The sequence below is a fragment of the Globicephala melas genome, chromosome 15 (assembly GCF_963455315.2).
Source record: "Globicephala melas chromosome 15, mGloMel1.2, whole genome shotgun sequence".
NCBI classification, from domain to species: domain Eukaryota; kingdom Metazoa; phylum Chordata; class Mammalia; order Artiodactyla; family Delphinidae; genus Globicephala; species Globicephala melas.
Genome location: NC_083328.1, coordinates 72,896,434 through 72,921,028, shown reverse-complemented (window position 1 = coordinate 72,921,028; position 24,595 = coordinate 72,896,434). Strand labels below are relative to the sequence as shown.

Here is a 24,595-nt window from a genome sequence, read left to right as displayed (position 1 = left end):
AACCTGTCAACAGCCTTGTATCAGTTCACATTGGGTTTACATTTTCCTTCCTCCAAACGAATTTGGCTCCCAATTTACTCCTACCCCCCAAAATGCCCTGTGGTTTCCAGAAATGTTAAGCTCTGGACTTTGAAGAGGATGACCATGCCACCCCTGTGCCCAAAATCTTAGGTAAGAGATACAATAAAGCTTGTTTTCATTTGGTTTTGTTTCATGTTTTAGACCAAAATCCTCCTCAAACCTGTGGCGTACTATTTATCATGAAGACCTGGTCTTCTTTTCTTACTTTAAGTGGCTTTTCCTAGAGCATTTCTTGGAAAAGACAGCCGACCCATATTTGGCTTTTTGGAGCAGAAGTTCTTCCGAATTTGGGTTAACCCACTGGCGCCCACCTCTCTTACTGCAGCTGTGGGGAGGCCAGCACAGGCTGCTCTCTCTTTGCCTCAGCACATGACGTTAACCCTGTAATGAGAGCTGGAGCTTCCGAGCCCTGTTGGTAGAAGGCACCCAGGTGCACTTTGTAAGAAGTCTTTCTCTCTCCTTACAGATTCGCAGGCTGAGGATTGAGATAGAGAAGCTCCAGTGGCTGCACCAGCAGGAGCTCTCAGAAATGAAACACAACTTGGGTAAGTCCTGCTGACTTGGTCTGCACTGTGGAAGGTTCTGGATGTGAGCTTCTTGGCACCTCTGCCGTTTGACCCAGATGTGAATTGAATCAAATGTAGGGCAGGGGGATGCACCACTGGTGGGGAGACCACAGCATCCTGGAGAGTCTGACCTGGAGAAATCAGATATGAAGGATGGAGCTGGAGGGCACCCTCCTTTTCCTCTTTTCAGAATACCAACACCAGCAACAAGGTCATCACGACAGCCTTGGTAGCAGCTCCTGCGTATGAGCTCTGACCTTGTTCCAGCAACCGGCTGAAGTTTTCACGAATGAGCTAGTTCTCACAGAGACCCTTCTGATAAAAAGGGGTCTGTTATTTCCAGCAGAAACTGAGGCACAGACACGTGCAAACTCACACAGCTGTAGTTCACGTCCAGACTTTCCTCCTTGTAACCACCGACCGTCAGGCATCTTAAAGTTTCGGATGCTTCCTGTGTGCCCCACGTCATGGCGAGGGCGTTGGTCCATGGATTGTAGATAAGATTGATGTTTCGCTTACTGCTCTGTGGGTATATTGTAAAAGGGTCTCCCCCCAAAGGCAGAGCAGTTTCTTTCAGACCCTTGAGTAGTACCAGCCTCAGAGTCAGAACGCTGGCAACCGGGAGGTTCTGTTAGGGAGGCAGACCCGGGGGGGGGGGGGCGGGGGGGCGGTGCCCACCTGCTTGCAGGTGATACTTGTTTAAATCACGCAAACTCCAGTCCTTTGGAAGCCTACCAGGAAAGCCCCCACCCTGCTCCTTCCCTTGTTGCCAGGAGGGAAGTTTATTGGAATGTTGTCACTTCTTCCTGTTTTTCTTGTAAAGTCAAGGAATCTATTTTTATGCAGAATCGTTTCATTTAAAAATAGTGGCCACACAGTTGAAAAAATACATGTGGGCTGGACAGAGCTTGTCATGGTTGGCAGGCTCCTAGTTGGAAATGTTGTGTCTGGATACAAGTGCTTTTTTGTCTTTAGCAGGGGTTAATTTTCTTTATCGGTGGTTTTTTGGAGGGTGTTTTTTTTTTTTTTTAATTTCAGGAAGAGGATTTTAAGGAATCGAGGAACCATTGATTTTTCTTTTATTCCAGTGTGCAAGTTGCTCCCAGGTGTTGCACTTGTTGTCTGGTATAAAACTGAGAGAAATCGCAGTAGTGTGAGCAGTCTGATAGTTGTTTTATTAGCCTAATGGTCAGTCACGATGCCTTGCTGTGTGGTTAGAGCCACACACCAAGGAGACAGCGTGTCCCAGTTGTAGCCCCACCTCTGCCCTTATTAGCTCTGTGCCTCAGTTTCCTCATCTGTGAAAGGGGTATTATAGTAATGCTTACCTCATAGGATTAGTAGTATAAAGGATTAAAGGAGTTCATGTTTGTAAAGTGCTTACAACAGTGCCTGCAGATAGTAGGTGCTATGTAAGTATTTGATAGAAAAAAAGCCTTAAACTAATGATAAAATTCAAAGTGAGGTTAGTGGAAATCATTTCAAGGGTTTATTTGAGGGCTTCCTGCAGAATCCCCACGCGGCCCCCTTATCTGCATCCTTGGCACCTGACGTTCATTATCACCAGCAGCTCTGTTGGTCAGCGTGGTGGATGCCCATCTTACAGATGTAGACACTGGGGCTCGGGCAGGATGGGTGACTCACCCAGGGGGTATCACACAGCCAGGGCATCTCCAAGCCAGGATCCACACCCGAGTCTATTGGAATCCATGTTCTGACCTGGTGTGAATGACCCCACGGCCTGGGCCGGGGGACAGGTGATGAAGCTGGCATCTGCTCCTCTCCCCTCCCCTCCCCCTCCTCCCCTCCCCTCCCCCTCCTCCCCTCCCCTCCCCCTCCTCCCCTCCCCTCCCCCTCCTCCCCTCCGCCTTCCCTCCTCCTCCCCTCCCCTCTCCCTCCTCCCCTCCCCTCTCCCTCCTCCCCCCTCCCCTCCCCTCCCCCTCCCCTGGCAGAGCTGACCATGGCTGAGATGCGGCAGAGCCTAGAGCAGGAGCGGGACCGGCTCATCGCCGAGGTGAAGAAGCAGCTGGAGCTGGAGAAGCAGCAGGCGGTGGACGAGACCAAGAAGAAGCAGTGGTGCGCCAACTGCAAGAAGGAGGCCATCTTCTACTGCTGCTGGAACACGAGCTATTGTGACTACCCCTGCCAGCAGGCCCACTGGCCTGAGCACATGAAGTCCTGCACCCAGTCAGGTAGGGCCCCGGGGGCACCTCCTGGCCCAGGCTGCGGAGGGTGGGCTGTTGGCTCCCCCTGGACCACAGGGCCCTCGTCATGGTCGCTCACCACCTGTGTGACTCTTAACACACGAGAGAGCAGCACACAGACATGGAGCCGGGACTCCAGACACACGGGTTTTGAACCTCTGGTCTCCTTGGCCACGGTGTTGTTCGCCACAGGGCGGGGCTTGTGAGGATCACTTTAGTTTCATGTGAGTTGCCGTGGTTGGTTCTCCACCGGGGGCAGTTTTTGTCTCTGTTCCCTCTCCAAAGACACTGGCAATGACTGCAGACGTTCGTGGTTGTCATAACTGAGGGGGGTGCCGCTGGCATCGAGAGGGCAGGGGCCAGGGATACTGCTAAACACCCTGCAAAATGCACAGGAGAGCTCCCTACAATGGAGCCCATCCTGGACTCATAGTGTTAAATAAGGGATCCCAGTGCTCATGTGAAGGAAAAAGTGTTGGTTTGGAACTAATTGGTCTTTGAAATCTCTTTCTATATATTTATTTATTTATTTTATTTTTGGCTGTGTTGGGTCTTCGTTGCTGCGCGTGGGCTTTCTCTAGTTGTGGCGAGCAGGGGCTACTCTTCATTGCAGTGCGAGGGCTTCTCATTGCGGTGGCTTCTCTTGTTGCAGAGCACGGGCTCTGGGCACGCACGCAGGCTTCAGTAGTTGTGGCTAGCAGGCTTCAGTAGTTGTGGCTCACAGGCTCTAGAGCGCAGGCTCAGTAGTTGTGGCGCACTGTGGGGACTTCAGGGAAGTCCCCTGAAATCTCTTTCTAATACAGAGCAAGCAGATCGCAGGCTAGGAGACTCCAGCAGGAAACACGGTCTAGTTAGAATTTATTAATAGTATTTATTAGTGATTATTTTACAGTTAGCATTTATTTATGGTTAATGTTAGATTTCTATGCTTAGAAATAAAAGTCTCCATTTCAAATAATTTATTTAAATACAGATAACAGGGCTTCCCTGGTGGCACAGTGGTTAAGAATCCGCCTGCCAATGCAGGGGACACGGGTTTGAGCCCTGGTCCAGGAAGATCCCACATGCTGTGGAGCAACTAAGCCCGTGCGCCACAACTACTGAGCCTGCGCTCTAGAGCCCACGAGCCACAGCTGCTGGGACCCACGCGCCTGGAGCCTGTGCTTAACAATGAGAGAGGCCACTGCAACGAGAAGCCCGCGCACTGCAACTAGGAGTAGCCCCCACTCGCTGCAACTAGAGAAAAGCCTGCGTGCAGCAGCGAAGACCCAACACACCCAAAAATAAATAAAATAAATGTTAAATACAAGTAACATAAATAATATGATAGGGAGTATATCTACAGATTGACAAGTTTTTCAAAGGTGATACACGAATGACCCAAATTTGAGAAGCTCTGGAGCAGGGGTTGGTAAGCTTTTTTTAGTGAAGATCCAGAGAGTAAATATTTCAGGATTTGTGGCCTGGGTGGTCTGTCAGAAGCGCTCAGCTCTGCTGTTATAGGGTAAAACATGGGGTGAAAACTGGTCTAAAATTAGAAATGATGAAATGAGTAATTGGAACAGCAGTTTACAGGGTGTTTGTTTCACGAACATTCTTTCTCTCCAGAATGATTTAATAAAACTTGAATCACAGACTCTTAGAAATGAACATATTTTCACGCACAGTCTGGAATTCCCACGTCTGGAAAGCTTTGGTCCAGCCACCCTGGGCCTGTGCTTGTGCCCTGAGTGGGCCTGGGTGGCAGCTGCGTCTCTCACAGGTGTTGGTTTGCGCAGGACGGGCTTCCCCGTGGGCCCGGGAGCCATCACGCTGGGCTTATACTTGGCTTCTGTCCCTTTCTGCCCTCAGCGACCGCGCCTCAGCAGGAAGCAGACGCCGAGGTGAACACAGAAACACTAAACAAGTCATCCCAGGGGACCTCCTCCAACACGCAGGCAGCCCCCCCGGAAACCAGCAGCTCGAAAGAGAAGGAGGCGCCAGCCGAGAAAAGCAAGGACAGTGGCTCGGTGAGTCTCCTTCCCACATGCCTTTGGGCCACGCAGAGTCTCAGACCCACCCCCATGCCCGCCAGCCCGGCGAGTCCTGTGCTGTAGGGAGGTTTGTCTGTCTTCAGGCTGCAGATGGGGGTGACAGTCTTAGCAGGGCTCCTTTTCACAAGGTGCGTGTGTAGGGCGGCGTTGTCCACAAAACCTTCTGAGATGATGGGAATGCTCTGTATCTGCTCTGCCCAGTATGGGAGCCACTAGCCGCGTGTAGCTGTTGAGCGGTTGAACTGTGGCTGGTGTGACTGAGGACCTGGAATTTAAATTTTATTGAATTATAATTAATTTCAAAACAGGTTAGTCACAGGAGGCTGGTGGCTGCTCTCGTGGACACACAGGTTCCACCTCCTACTTGCCCAGTGTGTGGTATATGTAATTGCACGCAAGCATTATTTTAGGTGGCGCCTGGATCATTGTTTTACATTTGTAGTCATTAGGTATTTATTTCCTGTCTATTAGGAAAAAAGCAAGTCACCCCAGCAGTTAAAACCCTTTGATTTCATTGATATTATTGCCTAGTAAGAGGTTAAGGTGAAAGAAAAGTGAACTGATATAATTTGATGTAATATGCAGTCAGCCCTCCGTATCCGTGGGTTTCTCGCAACCAACCGAAATTCCATCCATGTTTGGTTGAATCCATGTATTCGAAATCCTTGGATACAGGGGGCCCGCTGTATTCACCATACGAGGCCTTTTTTGTGTGTAAGGAGCTGGAACATCCCCAGATGTTGGTACCCTCGGGGACTCCTGGAACCATCCCGCTTTGGGTGCGGAGGGACGGCTGTGCTTCCTTTCGGGATGTGGCAGAAATCTGGGGTGGGTGTTAGGTCAGAGAGGGGAGCTGAGGACCAGTATTCTTGAAGCCACAGCTCTAGAGTTGAGTGAGGAGCCCCCAGTGCTGTGTTTTGGGGAGGTAGAGCAGAAAAGGGCCCAGGTGCAGGGCCCCCCGGCGGACCTGGCCTCTCCCGCCTGAGCACGCCAGGCAGAGGGCACGAGGGTGCTGTAGGGGCCGTGGTGAGTGCCCCCATGGATCCCCGGGCTTCCCTGGGGCGGCTGCATTGGCCCCAGTGCCTTGCCTCCATGTCTCTCTTTTTGTATTTCTAGACCCTCGACCTTTCTGGCTCCAGGGAGACGCCCTCCTCCATTCTCTTAGGCTCCAACCAAGGCTCTGGTATGTTGCCCCCTGGTGGGCGAATGGTGCTCTCACGGTCCACACGGGCAGAGGGGAGCCATGTCCCCAGGGAGAAGCTGAAGGGTATAGGGCTGTGATTTTCAAACTGGGGGTCCTTGGGGGTCCTTGGGGGTGCCCTGGGCGGGTCAGCGGATCAGGATTTACCTGTACTTGTTTGATTTCTTGGGGTCCCACATCAAAGACCTAGGGTTCCGTTGCTGACCTGGGGTGGCGTAGAAGATGCATTTGGGTTGGGCAGTTCTTCTGCCCTCAGAGAAATGACCACAGGAAATGAAACTGTGAAACTATCCCCGAGGTCCCAATGCCCGCATTTAGTGGATGAGGGTACCTGAGCATTCGGAGGAAAAAAGAAAATTTTTAGGTAGATGATCTTTCTGTAAAACTCTTTCTACTTGAGGGATAACCTGGTAGGCTGTTCTGGGGGATTTTCTGACACTGACTTTTGGTTTTCCCCTTCTGTGCAGTTTGAGCTGTCCTCTTTTCTAGCCCAAAGGGTCTTTCCCCTGCACCCTCCTAAACCGGTTTGAGGGCATTCCAGAAGGGTTCAAAGAAGGTGTCTTCAGTGAGGACAGTTCTGCTTAATTCAAGGTCCTTCAGCTCTAGGATCTTTCTCTCTGCCGGGTCCTTCTCTTCAACTGAAAACCAAACATTTTCTTTTAGTGCAGAGAGGAAGAAGGGATGTCCTTTGTTAGGGTGGCTGGAGAAAGTTTCCTGAAGGGCTGGAAAGTGGAGTTCAGGTTCGGGGTGCACCAGGGGGAATGACACGAGCTGACTTCACGAACTTGGCATTAAATACGATTGAACCACCTGTTGAAAAAACTCACTTCTCACTCCTCCTTCAGTCCTCTGGTTACATCTCTGAGAACAAGTTCAGTTTGGTGCTGAGGTATCTTCTTCATCCCTTTGATTTCTTCTTCTTTTTTTTTTTTTGATATCTGTCTTTTTAACTTCAGCAGCGTGGCGCCCACCTAGAACTTTCTACTACAGTTTGGTTTTCATTATGTTGATCTATGTATGGCAGGTATTATTGCTTTCCTGCTTTTTGGTGATGATATAAGAGTTTCTGTTTGACTTAAGTTGAAAATGAGTTTAAAATAACAGCACGAACTGAGTGGACGTGTCACAATTGCAAAGGGGGAGTGAGAAGGGCTCAAGGTGGAAATACTGCTGCAGACAGGGGGTGCTGTTGAGGTTTTGGAGCAGCAAAGTGGTGCGATCCATGTGGGAAGATTAACGGGCCTTGGGAAGATGAGTGATGCCCTGGGAGTATGGAATCTGTTGGGACAGGGAAGCTTGCGTGCAGGAAGGTGGTTGGGAGATGCATCGTACCTCAGTTCCGAGGTGGATGAGATGTTACCTCGCCCAGGGGTTGGCAGACTTTCTGTAAAGGACCAGAGAGTAAATTTTTTTTTTTTTTTTTTTTGCGGTACGCGGGCCTCTCACTCCCGTGGCCTCTCCCGTTGCGGAGCGCAGGCTCCGGACACGCAGGCACAGTGGCCATGGCTCACGGGCCCAGCTGCTCCGCGGCATGTGGGATCTTCCCGGACCGGGGCACGAACCCGTGTCCCCTGCATCGGCAGGCGGACTCTCAACCACTGCGCCACCAGGGAAGCCCTAGAGAGTAAATATTTTAAGCTTCGAGGGCCACACAGTTTCTGTCAGAACTGCTCGACTGCCGTTGTCGGATGAAAGTAACCACAGATGACACACAGAGAGGTGGGCGGGCCTGCGCTCCCGTGAACCTGTACTTGGAAAAACAGGCACTGGCCTGGATTTGGCCCACGGGCCGTTGTTGGCTGGCCTCCCCATCCTTCTTGACCTGAAGCACCCTGGTGTCCGAGGGGGTAGAAAGGGGAGTTGGAGGGAGGGAGCCAGGAGCCTGGAAGACGCTGGTGACTTGGCGCCGGGGTTGGGGAGTGGGGAGAATATCGTCCCGAGGAGGCTAATGATGAGACGGGGGAAAGCAGGGAGGGAGGGAAGGGTCCCACATTGTCAGCAGCTGGAGGAAGAAACATTTTCAGGCAGTGCTGCCGTGTTTGGAGTGTGGGCCGAAGGGAACCGAGCGGGAGGTCACTGGAGGCCAGGTCAGGACAGCGAGCTCCAGACTTCTCACTTTCCCCTGTTTACTCACCAAAGCACCCTGGGTGATGGTTGGCGGCAGAGCAGACAGACTGGCTGGTTTTCTGATTCCTCTTACGTCTAATGGTTTCTGCTAGCGCTCACTGCTTGCTGACAGCGTAGATGGAATCTTGTGGAGGAACGTGGGCTTTACAAAGGTTTACAAACACTGAGGTTTCTGAGCTCTTTATAGACTTCTGGAACTAGGCTGGTTAAGATGAGGGTCTAGTCGGGAGGGAGGAAGGTCTAGTAGGGGGTAGGAGCTTCCTCGAGGTGGGCGTGGGCCTTTCCTGTTCTCTTGTCTCTTCATTTTAAGATTGTAAAGCAATGCACGCATATCCAGTTGACCCTTGAAGGGGTTTCAACTGCGCGGGTCCACGTATACATGGATCTTTTCCCATAGTCAGCACGGTTCTGCAGGATCTGTGGTTCGTTGAATCCGTGGATTTGGAGATGGAGGGCCGACCGTGAGACTTAAGTGTCCACGGGATTTAGTATCTGTGGTGGGTCCTGGAACCAATCCCCTGTGCTATCCCTGACACCGAGGGATGACTATAGTTAGAGAAACTAAAACTGTACTGGGAAAAACAGTTCCTGCTCTCAGTCTCCATGGCTGTCTTTGGGTACATCTGGCACTTAACCTCCTTATTTGTAAATAACGTGTTTCCCCATACTTCTATTGCTGGACTTTATCTAGACGTTGCTTGTTGACTTCTGGCTTTAAAAGATGAGAATTGGGGTCTTTTATCACCTCTCTACTCGCCCTCCTCCCAAACTACTTATGTCACTGTTTGATGTACCTGTGGGTTACCTTGGTCAAGTAAAGCACTTGCTCCTTAGTTCTTGTTCTGTCAGCTGGGGACGGTATCTCTTGCCCCCTCTCTGGGTGCCCACCATCTCCCTCACCCCTCCTACCCCTGTCATATCCAGACTTGCCATCTTCCCACTTTGACTCTCCCGTCACCAAGGTGGAGGACATGTGCGTCTCTCCTGTAACTGCAGTTGGGTCTTCTCGCTTTCGGCTGTTGGCTGCGCCTAAAATATTGACATAGGATAATCTGTGTTCCCATCGTTCTGGTCGTGCCATTTGTTGCGGATGTGCACTGCAATTACATTTCCACCTTTGTATATAGCCTTGCTTTTTCCCTGGAGTTTCTGTTTTTTTTTTCTTTTTAATGTTTCCTTTATCATACCTTCAATGATTTCCCCCAAATTCTTCACTAGGACAGTTATTTTATTGAGACACTTTCCCTATCACACATTTTAGACTCTTTCCATCTCAGATATTATTTGTTGGTGTCCTTCCGTCATGGCTGGGGAGTGGCCCACTGATAACTCATCTGTAGCCTCTTCCTCAATCCTTCTCACCACATGCACCTCCGGCGCCCTCTCTTCCCTGTTCTGCCATCAGCCTTGGCAGTAGATGAGTGATTACTTGCCCTGAAGAATCTGGATTCCTTGGGTGGAGGTTTCCACCTAAATTGTGGTGCTGGTGCCTCCCCTCGCCCTGGCTGCATTAAGCTCTTGGCAGAGCTAGTGGTTCCTAGAATTTTGCCTTCAAAATTCTGCGAATTTATGGCTTTACGTAGTTGCTTTTATGTCCTTGTACGCCGTATTTCCCACCTGTAATGCCGTGCTGTGTCCCGTGATCCTGTTCATGGTTTAATATGCATTTTTAAAAGCCTTAGTCTCCTGTGAATGCGTTAAGTTGGAAAATGGGGACATCAACAAAGCAGCCACCCAGCGCTAAGACCAGTGTAGCCTGTTGCTGAGCAGAGTAGCGAGGCCTTGGGGTTGTGCGGATCTGAGCCCTCTACCAGACTCTGAGGCTGCCTGTGCTATCTCTTCAGTTAGCAACAGGTGTGACAAGCAACCCGCCTCTGTCCCAACCAGCACAGACCACCAGCCGCACCCCAGCTACCCAGCCCAGAAGTGTAAGTATGACCCCGCCTCACGGAAGCTGCTGGGGAACGTTTCCTGGCGCGCGGAAGGCTCGTTTTGTGTGTGTCTGTGTGTGTTTTTCTTTGTGGGCGTGTCTTCTCCCGTTCTCCTGAGTGATGGGTCTTGCTTTGCCTTGTTTCTTCTTAGCTTTGCCTCTGGTGGCCATCGGAAACCCCAGTAGGAAAAGAGGTTTTTTTGGGGCCACGCCGCTCAGCTTGTGGGATCTTAGCTCCCCGACCAGGGATCGAACCCACACCCTTGGCAATGAAAGCGTGGAGTCCTAACCACTGGACTGTCAGGGAAGTCCCCGGTCTGGCTTCTTGAAGGGGCCTCATCCTCGCTCTTTCCAGAAAGGGTCCTAGACTAACACCCATTGTCCTCTGCAGTGATGGGTCGAATCAGCCACGGCCCCATGTCCGGTCCGTGGGAGGAGTCAGGCTCTGCAGTTACTCAGGTGACCAGCCTCGCTCTGGGATGCAGCTTCTGTGCTGAGCTCAGCCCTGCTCCCGTTTCTTCTAAGTGGCCCAGCTGGTCTCCGCCTTCAGCAGAGCTGGGGAGACTCGGTGTGACTTGATTGCATTGTTGTAGGATTTTCTCCTTGTGGTGATAACCAGCTGTATCACTGACCTTCCAGAGAACTACGGTGTAGGCATCACGAGTAGGGAAGAACGCTTAAGAAGCGGTGGATTCAGGTTCCGTAAGACAGCTCCACCCTGGCGCCCCTCTGCCCCCACCCGCCTCTGCCCACCACAATACAATACTGCCCCCTTCTGGTCACCGATGCAAGCGACTAAGAAGAGTTCTCTCCTGAATGAATATGTTACTTGGGAGCTCCTTTGATCATTCTCTTCACTACTTATCTTGCAGAAACAGACCTCAGGACCACGTACATGCCTGCCGTATCACCAGAAAGGTCACCCCCTAGGCGATGATACGGTCCCTTGTTCCCTCACTCCAATTCTGTCTCTGAGCTTGACAGCCGACTTCTCTCAATCAAATATTCTCACCCCACCTCAAGAAGTTAAAAAAGTTTTGTCCCAGTCTGTCTGAACTGGGTAAATGATCTAAGATATGATGGGGTCTTAGTGATGTGCTGGTGGGTCTCTTAGAGTCAGCCGTCCCGCTGAGCCTGCAGGCTGGGGCCGTCACAGTGGGACGGACACCTCACTTGGCTCTTCCTTCAGTGTCCTCGTATCTTACTCAGCCACGATGCAGCTCCTTGTGGCGCACGTGTCCTTGAAGCTCCCGTAGGTCTTACTCTGGTTCTTGCATCCTTCAGTGACCCTTAAGCTTGTCCTTACTGGGAGCCAGTGGGTCTTCACCATTAAGCCCAGCTGGGCTTAACCATTCTGGTCCTCACTCCTCTGCTTCGGGTGGTTTGGTTCTAAGTCTGTTTTTCAAGTTGCCTATACACTGATGAAAGAAACTCCATTAACAGAAGTAAGTAGATCGAATGCCAAATTTCAGTGCCTTTTTTAGTGGCCAAGGTAGGACACAAGGGCATGGGGTGCTTGGTGTGTGGTCGTGTAGGAGGGGTGCCTGGTCCTAGGTGCCACACAAGAAGTACCTTCCTCGATAACTTAGTACCTGTCCCCACTCACCTTGATTCTCTCGAGCATGATTCCCTCCTGTTTTTCCAATCAGCTCTTGTTAAATCCTAAAAAAACAAGTTCTGCCCGTGTACGCCACAGACCCGCAAATCCAGGGTGGTAAATGGTGGCAGGATTTTGACCGTGTGTGTTGTGTGGAGTCGGGCGGGGAAGGTGGTACCAGGAAGCAGGTGCAGATCACACACAGGGATGGTTCTGATTCACTGGAAGTGGGCAGGAATGCTAAAAACCTGCCTTCCGGTTGACTTCCCCCCAACCCAGACCATTCCCGGAGCAGTAAGTCCAGTTGCTGGAGCGGCAGCGATGAGAAACGGGGATCGGCACGCTCTGAGCACAACGCCAGCACCAGTTCGAAGAGCCTCATCCCGAAAGAGTCTCGGCTGGACACCTTCTGGGACTAGGGACACGTTGGGGCACAAGTCACCCATCCCATGGAGGAAAAAAAAACCAGACACCAGGAAAACTGGAAACAGCAAAGAAATGTGAGGCAGGAGAGTCGCCACCCTCAGACTGGAGGATTCCAACCATTCAGACTTGGTCTTTGCACCTGGCACGGAGGGCAGCCCACACTACGTCACGTCCAGCATTAGCCTTGACAGAGGAGTGTTCCACCCACATGAAACCTGTGCTTTAGATGTAAATAATGTACAATTTGTGGATGTCATTGAGCCTAGAGTACCTTCCCCTTTTTATATTTGTATTGACTTTAACTTATAAAAAGAAAAGAGAGAGGGAAAAACAATTTAAAAAAAAGAAACACACCCAACAACAAAAGGAATGTTTGAATGTTGGAGAAGGGATGGTCAGCCAGCCCACCTGTCACAGTGGTGTGGAGAGGGCGTGGGGATCACCGTGGCCCACAGGTCCTCATCCTGGGATGCCCAGGGGAAAGTGAGCCGTTTCCATTCTTATGTCTGTACACAGCACATTGGGATCAGGAGTTTCCGGCACAGATTCGGTGCTGTCGTGGGCACGTCACATCCAACCATTGGCCCTTTTCAAATGCTGTGTTATCATGTTTTAAAAGACAAGCTCTCTGGACCAGAAGGACATGTGGAGGAGCTCGTTTATTTTATGTGATTTCCATGATGACTCTACTCCTATAAAAGGGAAAAAAAAAACCAATGTCCTTGTTTACAGAATATCAACTAGAAACAAGCCCTGCTCAGCTCAGTTGCAGAAGGGAAGAACTTAGAGAGCGTTCAAGTCAGAAGCTCTGAAACAGATCTTTTCTTTGCTTTGTGGTTCCTTTAAAGACACTCACACCCACCTGGTAGGAGACGGGCCGTGCTTTGCGGAAGTGAGAAGTCAAAGGCGAGACGCACGCGGAGGACATTTCAGTCTGGGATGAAGCATGTATGTATTATTTATGTTTTTATGTCAGCATGAAACAAAGGCAGTGTGAGAAGACGCAGGACACCGCCGTGCTGTCTGTTACACTACGTATGCTGTAGTACCATTTTGTATGTTGTGTAAAACAAGAAGCATTGAACAAAGCAAAAAGGTGATGTATGTATATGAGAAAAATTAATTGTACGATATCATTCCAGTACCTTCTGTTGTACATTTTAGTCTCGTTTCCTTTCTCTTCATTGTTGATAAGAGGATGCGAACTGTACAGTTTCCAGCTAGTTACCCATATTAGAGAAGAAATAAAAAGAGAGTATTAGAAGAAAACAGGAGAGAAAGAACATTTGTGAATTGCAGTTGTCAAAAAAAAAAAAATAGCCTAGCTGGCCTTATTTGTGAAGCATAATTGCTTTTAGCATATGGAAGTATTTTTTCACATTTTCTTTGTATAAAATTTGTATTAAACTTAAATATCTTTTTTGATGATGGTGTTTCTTTGTGACTGAGCCAGTGGACTCACACGGTATGCTCTTTTGGGTTCCCCCACCCCCCAATTTTTTCAGATTCTTCACCTTTTTTTAATTAAACTGTTTTGGAAAAATGGCTTGGTCGTCCTCGATGCAGTTTTCCATTTGGTCAGGATGGCCGTGTCACGTTTGCCCGATCAAATACAGGGGACGGGGCCATGAGAGGTTGGGGACAACAGCTCCATGGGTGGCGGGCACATTATAAATAAGGGCCCCTCGTGGTGCTTTCCTGGGAAGTCCAGTTCCTGGGAATTTACTGACAGAGATGTAGAACAGAAGGGAAATCCTGGGTCAGTCTTGGAAAAACAGTGGCAGGGGAGTGAATTGCCTTTCCGTGGCCAGGATGGGGGCCTGAGCTCCTAGGAGTTCCGTGGGCAGCGTGGGGCCTTGTCTCTGCCCAGGTACACCCTGGTCATTTCATCTTCATGTGTCACAAAATGAGATTTTTTTTTTCCAACCATTTAAACATGTAAACACTTCTCAGCCCTCCTCAAGGCTGGACAAAAGCAGGGCAGGGACTGGATTTGGCCCGCAGGCCATCCCTGACTGGTGCTGTGAAAGGAACAAAGTGAGACTGGTTTAGAGACGACCTTACAACAACTTCTTTGTTCCTCTTTGTGGGTGTGGGAACCTGTCGTGTGGAAGGAGACAGCATGTGTCACAGCCCCCCGTCAATGGACATTCAGCGTGTCTGCAGACACTGGCCATGGCAGACAGACCTGCAGGTCCCTCGGGGGTGAGTCATGAGCTACGTGAGGGGACCCGTGGGAGTCCACCCAGGCAGCTGCATCCGGGGCTCTGGTGCGCGGCCAGGTAAGAGGGGAAGGGCTTGGAGGTTCCAGACAGGGCAGCGGGGCCTTCTCCCTCTGACTTGAGTCTGGGTGGAGTGTTTTCAGGGCCCCGTGGCTCTGAGTCTAGGAATGAGGAGAAGGAGGACACCATGCTCTCTGCCGTGGTCCTTGCTTCTTCCTGTCAGCGATGGCCAGGCACAGGGCAGGCTGGGGCTGGCACAGCCAGCCTGGTGGGTCTAGGGGCTACTTTTAACGCAGTTGGGCACTATCGCCGCCTGGTGGTCTCCTTCCAGAACTGCAGTCCCCAGAGCCAGAGTCGGACCAAGGGGGACTGGTGGAGGTTCATTGCGGCAACAGCTCTGTCCTGAGCATCTGTGTGAGCCAAGCACTGGGGATACAGCCTCTGGCCTCATCCATCCGACATTCTCACTGGGAAGCAGTCAGATATGCATATGATGGAATCCTAGGTAGAATAGACTCACTGAAGATAAATAGGCAGGGTACGGAGGGGAGGTAGATGGTATTGATTGAGGATGGCTTCTCGAAGGAGCTGCCCTTTGAGCTGAAATGTAAACGTGGTGGGGACTGAGCATGATGTCTAGGGCAGCGCTTTAGTAACACTGGCTGAATGTTAGCAGTGCCTGGGAAGATTTATTTATTTATTTTTGAAATATTTATTTATTTGGCCGCGTCGGGTCTTAGTTGCGGCAGGCGGGCTCCTCTTTGCGGTGCGCGGGCTTCTCTCGTAGCGCACGGGCTTCAGAGCTTGCGGGCTCAGTAGCTGTGGTGTGCGGGCTTAGTTGCCCCGCGGCATGTGGGATCTTAGTTCCTTGACCAGGGATACGAACTCACATCCCCTGCATGGGGAGGTGGATTCTTAACCACTGGACCACCAGGGAAGTCCCCACCTGGGCAGATTTAAAACAGCAAAGCAGACACCACCCTCCTTCCCCAAGTAATGACATCTGACTCTCTGAGGTGGGGCTTTGTAAAGCTCCTCAGGTGACTCCTATGGGCAGCCAGAGCTCAGAGCCTCTAACCTGGTTGGAAGAACATTCCAGGTAGAAGGAAAAGCAAATATAAAAGGCTTGAGGTGGGGCTGGCATCTTCCAGGAAGATGAGGAAGACGAGTGAGGCCAGAATGAGGGATTCCGCGTGGAGGTGGGGCTGATGAGATCAGAGAGGGAAGAGAAGTCGGGGCTTGAATTATGATCCGAAGGAGATGGGAAGCCAGGGTGGTTGTTTTTTTTTTAACAGCTTTAGAGAGAGAATTCATATACCATAAATCTGTCTATTTAAAGTATATAATTCAATGATTTTTGGTATATTACATTATTAATTTTTATTAAAAATTGTGGCAAAATATATGTAACAAAATTTGCCCTTTTAACCATTTTTAAATGTACGATTTAAGTGTAGTCAGGCTTCTGTTTCGAACATATAAATGTTTTCTAAACTTCAGCATTCACAGGCCCCCTTCACATCAGGGTACATCAGGAACACCACCTATATTATTGCTCATTTTCTTTAATCCAGCAAGACAAAGGTCACTCATATTCCTTCCAGCATCACCGGTGTGGGTATGTCCCACATGCTGAGCTGTGTGCTGGGGGATTGCTCTGTGCTGGAATCTTTTGGTCTTCATAACTCCGGGAGGCAGGCACTAATCATAGTCCCATTTTCCAGATGAGGAAATTGACCTGCCCAAGGTCACACAACAGGTCAGTCAGTGCCAGAGCCAGGATTCAAATCAGTCTGCCTGACTTACAACTCAGTGCAGTGGTCCCTCAGAAGACGCTGCCCCAGTGTCTGTGGCACTGTGGTAAGTTTACAAAACGCCTCTCCCTGACTCCACTGCCCATGGGGTGGGTATTGTTTTGCTCTTTGTCTAGGTTGGGAAACTGAGACTTGATGGTTAAGTGAATTTAGAGGTGAGTCGGGTTTTTGGTTGCAAACAACAGAGTGCACTCTAGGTAGTTTGAGCAGGAAAGGAATTTATTAAAGGATGTTAAGTGACTTGCACATCTTTGGAAGGGAGGGCTGGAGAGACAGCCATGAACAATATATAAATTACATTGCAGGACCTTCATGTCACTGTCACTGGGCCCAGACACTGAAACTCTCACTAGTGACACTGGTTATGTTCCTTCCGCCTCCTGCTAGATTGAATTCCATGCATCAGAATCCACATTCATTGCTTTCACCTGTAGGTGTATCTGAATTGGCTAAGCTTAGGTTTCACGTGGGTGTATCTGATTGAGTCTAAGTACCATCTGGATGTATTTGATTGGTTGAGCCTGGGTACAATTTGGGTGTATCTGATTGGTTGAGCCTAGGTCACATGCTTACAGTCTAACTGCAAGGGAAGCTGGGAAAGTGAGTTTCAGGCTGCTTCTGGTCCAGATTCTTAAGGTGGGAAACTGTCCGAACAAAAGGCCTTGAGTTGACAAAAGTGTTGACGAGCACCCACTGAGGAACTGTCCGAAGTCTCTTTATCAGGTCAGTTTTCGAGAGCAGAATTCAACCAGCTAGTTAAAGCAGAAGGGTTTAGTAAGCCAACTGGTCCGTACTCAGCTGTGTCAACTTGGCTAGGCTGGGACTACGTTTCCCAGAATCCCTATCTTTGAAGGGTTCCAAGTTGGAATTGACTGAAAGAGCAACTCGGGTGAGAGTTTGAAGGCGGAAAGGAAGCAACGCCTTCTACTCTTGCAAGGTCGCTGCGGTTTGATGTGGTGACAGATAGCTGCAGGTGTGCCAGCAGGCTTCGGCGTGTCCTTCGGCTGCGTCCAGCTCTTCCTCCTGACTCCTGGGCATCAGCACCTCGCCTGTCACTGGACGTTTGGCTGCAGAGGTAATGGTTCCCCATCGATTTCTCTACTAGTACCCCTCTGCAGCCTCACTTTGGCGGCTAGACAGACCCCGCGGCCTCTCAGATGGCCCAGTTCGTGGCTCCAGAAGTCCCTTTTCAGACCTCACTTCTGTACCTCCTCCCACAGATAACGCGTAAGGTCTTACTCTCGGAATAAACTACCCCAAAGACGTGGGCCGGATCCTGATGGCGTGTGACTGACACGTTATGAGTATTTACAGCATCACAGGGAGGGCTGAAGAAGCCACACTGCAGGACTGGGCTCCAGGGGAGCCACTGCTGCCCCAGGAACAGGAGGCATCACTGCTGAGTCAGCTTCTGGGGCCAGACCCACGGCCGCTTTGCCTTGGTTTAAACCTGCAGCCTGGTGCCCCATGCCCAGCCCTTTCAACTCTCCTAACTCAGCACAAGTCCAGGTGTGTTGTGGACACAGCTGATTGGTAGGCCCTGAACCGCGCAGACCCCTGGCTGCAAGGCAGTCTCGGAAATTGACTTTTCAGCTTTCCAGCCTCTTCAGTTCAGGAAGGTAAGCAGCGGGAGGAATGGTTGGATGTTGAAAAAGCGAGTTTTCACCCAGAGATGTGCCTGGGGATCAAACCCTTGGCTTTGCCATCTGGCCCAGGGCTTTCCCTACCCAGGGCTCTCTTTTCAGGGCGTGATGTTAATGGGAAACCGTTGCCTCCTTGGCCCAGCAGATAATCCAAGGCCAGGTCACTTGGGTACCAGACAACTTGTTAACACAATCAAGTACTGACCTCGGTTCACCTTGATGAACTGAAGGAGGAGAAGGAAACTTCATTTATTCAGCATCTTTCACACTCCTGTTCGTTTATGTACATGGCACCCTAATAACTTGCATTTTGCAGCTGAGGCTATCAGGCCCAGAGAGACTGAGGAAGCTGCCTGAAGTCACACAGCTAGTTAGTGGCGGCAGCGGGACTTGAGCTGTCTGATGACCAAAAAATGCCTGCTCCTAACCATTACCATGTATTTGGTTTTTTTTGGCTGTGCAGCACAGCATGCAGGAATCTCCCCTGCCGTGGAAGTGCGGAGTCATAATCACTGGGTTGCCAGGGAAGTCCCTGTATATTTGTTACTATTGGAGAAGCTTTTGTATAAAAGCCACTTATTCACTCTTTCATTCATTCTTAATTAGGCATCTTTTCTTGGCTAAGCAGTGTCAGGTGCTGGGAATACAACTGTGGACCAAACAGACAGAGGTAGATAAAGGGTAGTGGTTAAGATGGGGGTTACAAACTCTGCTTCCCGGACAAGTCAGGGAATAGAAATCAGTGCAACAGGTTGGGAATAAAGTTGACATAGACATGTTTTCTTTGTATTTAAATATGTGAGAAGACATTTGTGTATCTATTTTTTTCCCCTTGAAACATGTTGGTTCCTTGGTTTAGTTTTTGTTTTTCCTTCTTTGATAGAAAAATATTTCTCCACTATGAAAAAAGCAGCTGGCATGTGTGATGATAAATGATAACTGACGCTTGGCCTCGGTGTCAGGGACACAACAGGGCGTGGTGGAGACTGTGGCAGATGGGCGAGCCTGGAGAGCAGCTCAAAGGGGCACCTGCGGGTGAGGCTCTTGCTGATCACGTGTACATGCAGGCCCCATGTTGCCAGATTGCTCTTTTTTTTTTTTTTTAAGGGAGACGTTGAAAATTCAGATTTTGAGTTACATCTCCCAAGTTCTATACAGTTTGATCAAATTTTGAGAACATATTGATAATCAAACTTACCTGTGCGGTGGATCTGGCGTGCGAGCCGCCAATTTGCATCTCGTACTGAAGAGCCTTAATTTAGGAGTCAGAGATCCTGGGTTGGAGTCTGAACTCTGCCAGCCTTCTGGCTGTGAGGTCATAGGCAAGCCACAACACTCTGGGCCTCAGTTTCCCCCTTCTGTAAAATGGGACTTCTGCAAACAACATGGTTTGCCGGGCCTTTTTCTAAACAGTGGGTCATGGAATCGATTGAGTGGATTGTGACACACATCATTTAAAACAAAAATAGCACAGAATGGAAAATAAGAGGACGTATCATAGTATTATGGGTCAGCGTTGCTTTGTGAAACATTTTAGTTATACACACATAATATACATACACCTGTATTTATATGCACACACATGTATCTATGTTAGACTGGGTCTCAATATAATATGCATTTCTTATTGTGGAGTGACCAAAAAAGTGGCTTTCAAACAAAAAGTGTTGTTCGTGTCTGAATGCATTCAGTGCTGGCAACAAATCTGTGAGGTGGGTTCTCTTGTCACCCCCAATTTACAGCTGAGAAAGCTGAGGTTCAGAGAGGTGAAGTTCCTACAAACAGTAAAAGGAAGAGCTGGGATTTGACCCCAGGTCCATGTCTTAACCACCTGCTCTCCCTCCTCTCCAGACAGCACCTGGCATGGCTGTAAGGATGAAAGGAGCTAATGCAGGTCAAGGGCTTAGCCCGGTGCCTGGGACACAGTAGGCATTTAATAAATGTTAGAAGCCGGGCTTGTGTGTGCAGCTCCCCATTCAGCCACACCAAGGTGGTCAGTAGGATCCAAGGGCCGAGAGAGGGGAGGGCTGGGCTTCTGCGGTCCTGGTGCCGTGGAGTGGGGAGGCGGCAAGAAGGGCAAAGAGACACCCCCTCCCCTGCAACCAGAGTTCACCAAATACTCATTTTTGGCCAAATACTTATGGTTGAATTTTAAAATTAGTATTTGGCTGGAGCTGGCTTATCTCCCATCCTCGAATGAACTTCTGGATATAAAAAGAAATCCCAACATTGTGTCCAACAATTTAAACTATTATGACAATGGTACTGTGAACCATTAGAGCAGCTGACTTTTAAAGTTGGGCTGAGTGTGGGAAGAAGTGCTTCCTGGCCCCGTGGTTGCTGATGGCTCTTGAGGCCACCATGCTGCTCTCTACTGGGAGCTCCATGGTGGCTGCAGCCGGTCAATTAATCCTTAACTCTTGGGCCTGAACACATCGTCGATGGCGCTGCAATTTCAGAGAAGCAATCCCTGAAGCAAGGGCTCAGTCCGAAGGAGATGCTTCCGGAATCCTTGCAGTGTTGTTTCCAGGCATGACTTCAGGTGGCACCTGCGGGCAGCTTGGGCCAGCGGAGCGGTCGCACTGCCCTCTGGTGGTCATTGGTAAGCATAGCTTCTCAGGCGCTGAGCTGGCATCATCACGGGGGCTGACAGCGCTGGGGAGAGAATGGACGGGCGCTCTCAACTCAAATTGTCCTTTACCCAGAATGAACTGTCAATCCAGGCAACATCCTAGAAGCATCTCAAAATCATTGTGAGTGAAGAAACCAGGCTGCATTCTGTATGGGCCCGTTTATAGGAACTTGTAGATCTGGGTGACAGAATTCAGAGTGGTGGAAGGCTGGTAGAGGCTGGGAAGGACCATGGGGGCCCTTTTGGGCACCTGGAGACGTCGTCCATCCTGATCTGGGGGGTGGTTACCCAAGTGTAATCATGTGTAAAAACACATCACGATGCACACTTGAGCTTGCTGCAGTAAAATGTGTGTAGGTTATAAAATGAGAAAATACCTTCAAGTTCACGAGAAATCCCATGACCAGTTTTGTGTTTTTGGCCACACCATGCGTCATGAGGGACCTTAGTTCCCTGACCAGGGGTTGAACCCGTGCCGCCTGCAGTGGAAGCGCGGACTCGTAACCACTGGTCCTCCAGGGAAGCCCCTGATCGGATATGCCTTGCCTCTATCCTCCCCCCTCCAAATCATTCCCCCACGCAGCAGCCAGGGTGATTTTTAAAAATATAAGCCAGATTATGCCCTCCTCCTGCTTGAAACTCTCTGGTGTCTTCTCACTGGATTTGGAATAAAATCCAAACTCCAATGAAATCAAAAGTCCACAGCCAAAGGGGTCCACCCAGATCTGGCCTGGCATTGACCTGGCCTTTGTCCTCCAGCCACTCCAGCCTTTCTTTCCGCCCAGCTCGGAAGTTTTGCTTGCCTGGAAATTCTCCCTGGAATGCTTTCCCTGGCTTTTCTCATCATCCAGGTCTGAGCTCAGGTGTCCCCTCCTCAGAGGTGACCAGACTGTCCATTGTGCCCCCGTGCTGTTCCGATTGCACCGCAACACCCCAGTGTCTCCTTCTGGACTCAGCCAGTGTCTGGGGAGGAAAGCAGCCCTCACCGTTGACAGAACACTGCCTCGCTGTGTATTGTGAAAGCCAAAATCTCACTCAAGAGGAAGACCCTCTATGTTTACCCCTGGAGGAGCCCAGGGGCCAGTTGTGGACCCTGAATGTTTCACCGGATGGATACTGTGATCTCGTTCCAGAGGATGTTCTCAGGATCCCCTTTGAAGTTGGCTGACTTAGGCCTCCAAGGCCCACCTTCCCCTCCCCACTGAGGGTCCCATGGCCCCATCTCTCTCGACCTCTGGGCGGCTCTTGGAAGGGAACTTGGGTTGTGGCTCAGGCAGGAGAGCAAGCCTGTGACCTCGGGTTCATGAGAGTTGGGATGCTTCTGTGTGTTTTCACCTCTGCTTCCAGAAGCCGAGAAGAGCGCCTGGTAAGTGGGCTTCATCCGGCAGAGTAGAGGAATGGATGTAGCACAGCTGCCCCAAAACATGATAGAGTCCCTGACTTGGATCACTGAGACCCTGCTTTTGGCAATGGTGGCTCAGTGGGGGTGAGGCTTCCTGGGATGGAGCGAGAACGAGGTCGCCTGATTTCCAGAACAGTCTTCCTCAGCCTTTGCACCAGCACCATGAGGCACAGAGTGAAAGGGTGAGTGTTGTCGTTTGAGGGAAACTGCCTAGAAACAGGCCCCCAAGGGAAATGGGCTATTGACAGAGAAGTCTCCAGAACTGACACCTGACCTTCAAGATGTTCTTACGGTAATCCATTCGCAAAGTTCAATATATGAATAAGGCACTCTCCTACTTGTCATCCATGTGTCTGATAGCCCCCTGAGGGTCACTGTTTTGTTGTCCCATATATCCTTCCAAAGTTTCTTGCAAATATTTCTTATTTTTTCTCCCTTTTCACACAAAAGGTGGCATGCAACACACACGGTTCTACAATTGTTCTTAACTTAGTGATACATTTAGATCTTTACAAATTGATCCATAGGGACTGGTCTTGTTCTTTTTTATGGCTGCATAATATTCCATCATGTATATTTCCATTTAATCAGTCCACTACTGATGGATATTTGGGTGGTTTTCATTCTTTGCTGTTAGAAACAGTGTTGTAGAAAATAACTCTGTGCAGAATTTTCATACTTACGTAAATATATCTGTAGATAGATTCTCAGAAGTGGAATTGCTGGGTCAAACTTACAAATTGGATAAACGTTGCCAACTTTCCCTCCTTAGGATTTGTACCAAGTTCAGCTTCCACAAGCAATGCATGAAGCCGCACAGCTCCACCAGTACTGTGAGTCATAAAACTTTCAAATTTTTGTCAATCTGATGAAAAAAATGGTATCGATGTATTTGCATTTCTCTTATTATGAGTAAGGTTGAGCATCTTTTTATAAGTTTAGGAATCAGTTATATTTTGAAAAATATATAAAATGCCTGTTCATGGCCTTTGACAATTTTTTATTTGGTTGTTGGCCTATTTATTTCTAAGAGCTCTTTATATATTACAGGGATTAACTCTTGCTCTTGTCTGTGATTTGAATTTCAATTTGGCTTTTGTCTCTACTTATGTTTTTTAATAATGTTTCTTTAAGGTGGTCAAATTTATCAAATTTTTTTTGCAAGGACAATGTCTTATTCAAATTTGTGTCTGTTGTGCCTGGGACACTGCTGGTGCCTTGTAGATGCTCAATGAATATCTGATGGAAAAAAATGCCTGGTCTAGTTCGTAACATGAGTGATTGATTTCCTGAGTAGAAATATGAGCCCATGTGATATAATACTACTACTTACTAATAACATTATTTACTGTGTGCTATATAAAGTTGAGATGCTTTTGGCTGTAAGTAACTAAGGAGGAACCAACTCCAAATATTTAAACCATAAGGACATTTTAAACTCACATAATAAATTTAACCTATCTTTCCTAAAGTTATCCTTTTAAGAATTAAGCAATACTTTATCAATGGAATCTTTGTTGAATCATTCCTGCCACAGCTTCTGTTCCAAGCATATGGATTATTGCCTACAAATGAAGCCAAATTAGAGGAAACAGAATCCAGGGATAGAGAGAAAGAGACCAAATTAAAAAAAATTTAAAGACATCTTGAATTCTGCATTTGGGGTGGTGGTGGTGATGGGGTCTGAGATCACACATTCCTGAACCTTTCAGTCAAGTAAGCCAAAGACTTCTGTTTTTTAAGCTCCTTTGATTGTATTTGTGTCCTTTTTTTTTTTTCGTGGTACGCGGGCCTCTCACTGTTGTGGCCTCTCCCGTTGCGGAGCACAGGCTCCGGATGCGCAGGCTCAGCGGCCATGGCTCACGGGCCCAGCCGCTCCGCGGCATGTGGGATCCTCCCAGACCGGGGCACGAACCCGTGTCCCCTGCATCGGCAGGCGGCCTCTCAACCACTGCGCCACCAGGGAAGCCCTGTATTTGTGTCCTTTGCAATTGGAAAAAATCCCAATGGTAGCTCTCTGACTTCTAAATCCCTTGACAGGCAAATGCCTTCAGCCCCAGAGGTTGACCTGAAGACTTCTTTGGTTCTCTGTCCTGCTGAGCTGGCCAGGAAGTTCTGGAGTCAATGTTCAGACTTCTGGGAGGCTAAGAATTTTTCTTTGGGAGTGCCGCCATAGTCCAGTTACTCTACTTCTAAGAATGTTCTAGAGAGCTGCAAGATACTGCTGGGGAAACAGTGAAGGAAAGCAGCCTGGGACCACTGAATCTTAGCTGTCCATCCATCCATCCATGCATGCATGCATCTATCTTCCATCCATCCATCCATACATACATCATCCAACGTACATTAATTGCTATCTCTGTTACAGACTGAGAAAGACGCTGTCCATGCCCACTGGCAGCTCTGAGTCATCTAGAATTCAGAGTAAAACACTTACCTTGCAGACTGTGGACTGTCAGTACCAGCCTTTGACATTTGGTCATCACAACAGAGAAGTAGTTGACCGTCTAGGCAGTTAATTTCAGGATTAAGGGGCAGGTCTATCTGTTTCACCCCAAGCCTCTTCCTGTGTGGACGGCTGAGAGTCTGCTATTTAGTGCCTTGAATGGAAGCCTATTAAAATAAAATTTCTTTTTTATAGGTAATTTACTCTTTATTAAACTCTAAACAATTTTTTTTGAATTTTATTTTTTTATACAGCAGGTTCTTATTAGTTA

General features: G+C 49.1%; 1 protein-coding gene across 23 annotated transcripts in view; it reads left to right on the top strand.

The window, feature by feature from the left end:
- ZMYND8 (zinc finger MYND-type containing 8) overlaps positions 1-13,590 on the top strand; it is a 125,390-nt gene extending 111,800 nt beyond the window's left edge. For 15 of the 23 annotated variants that reach the window (XM_030848748.2, XM_030848760.3, XM_030848763.3 and 12 more), the window contains 6 exons: positions 548-626; positions 2,600-2,839; positions 4,703-4,860; positions 6,001-6,067; positions 10,057-10,140; positions 12,019-13,590. In XM_030848748.2, the coding sequence (XP_030704608.2) occupies positions 548-626; positions 2,600-2,839; positions 4,703-4,860; positions 6,001-6,067; positions 10,057-10,140; positions 12,019-12,158 (768 nt within the window). In that variant the 3' untranslated portion in view covers positions 12,159-13,590. The remainder of the gene's footprint in view (positions 1-547; positions 627-2,599; positions 2,840-4,702; positions 4,861-6,000; positions 6,068-10,056; positions 10,141-12,018) is intronic. The other 8 variants (XM_060284159.2, XM_030848761.3, XM_030848764.3 and 5 more) reach the window with 1 other exon arrangement.
- Positions 13,591-24,595: the final 11,005 nt, after the last annotated feature.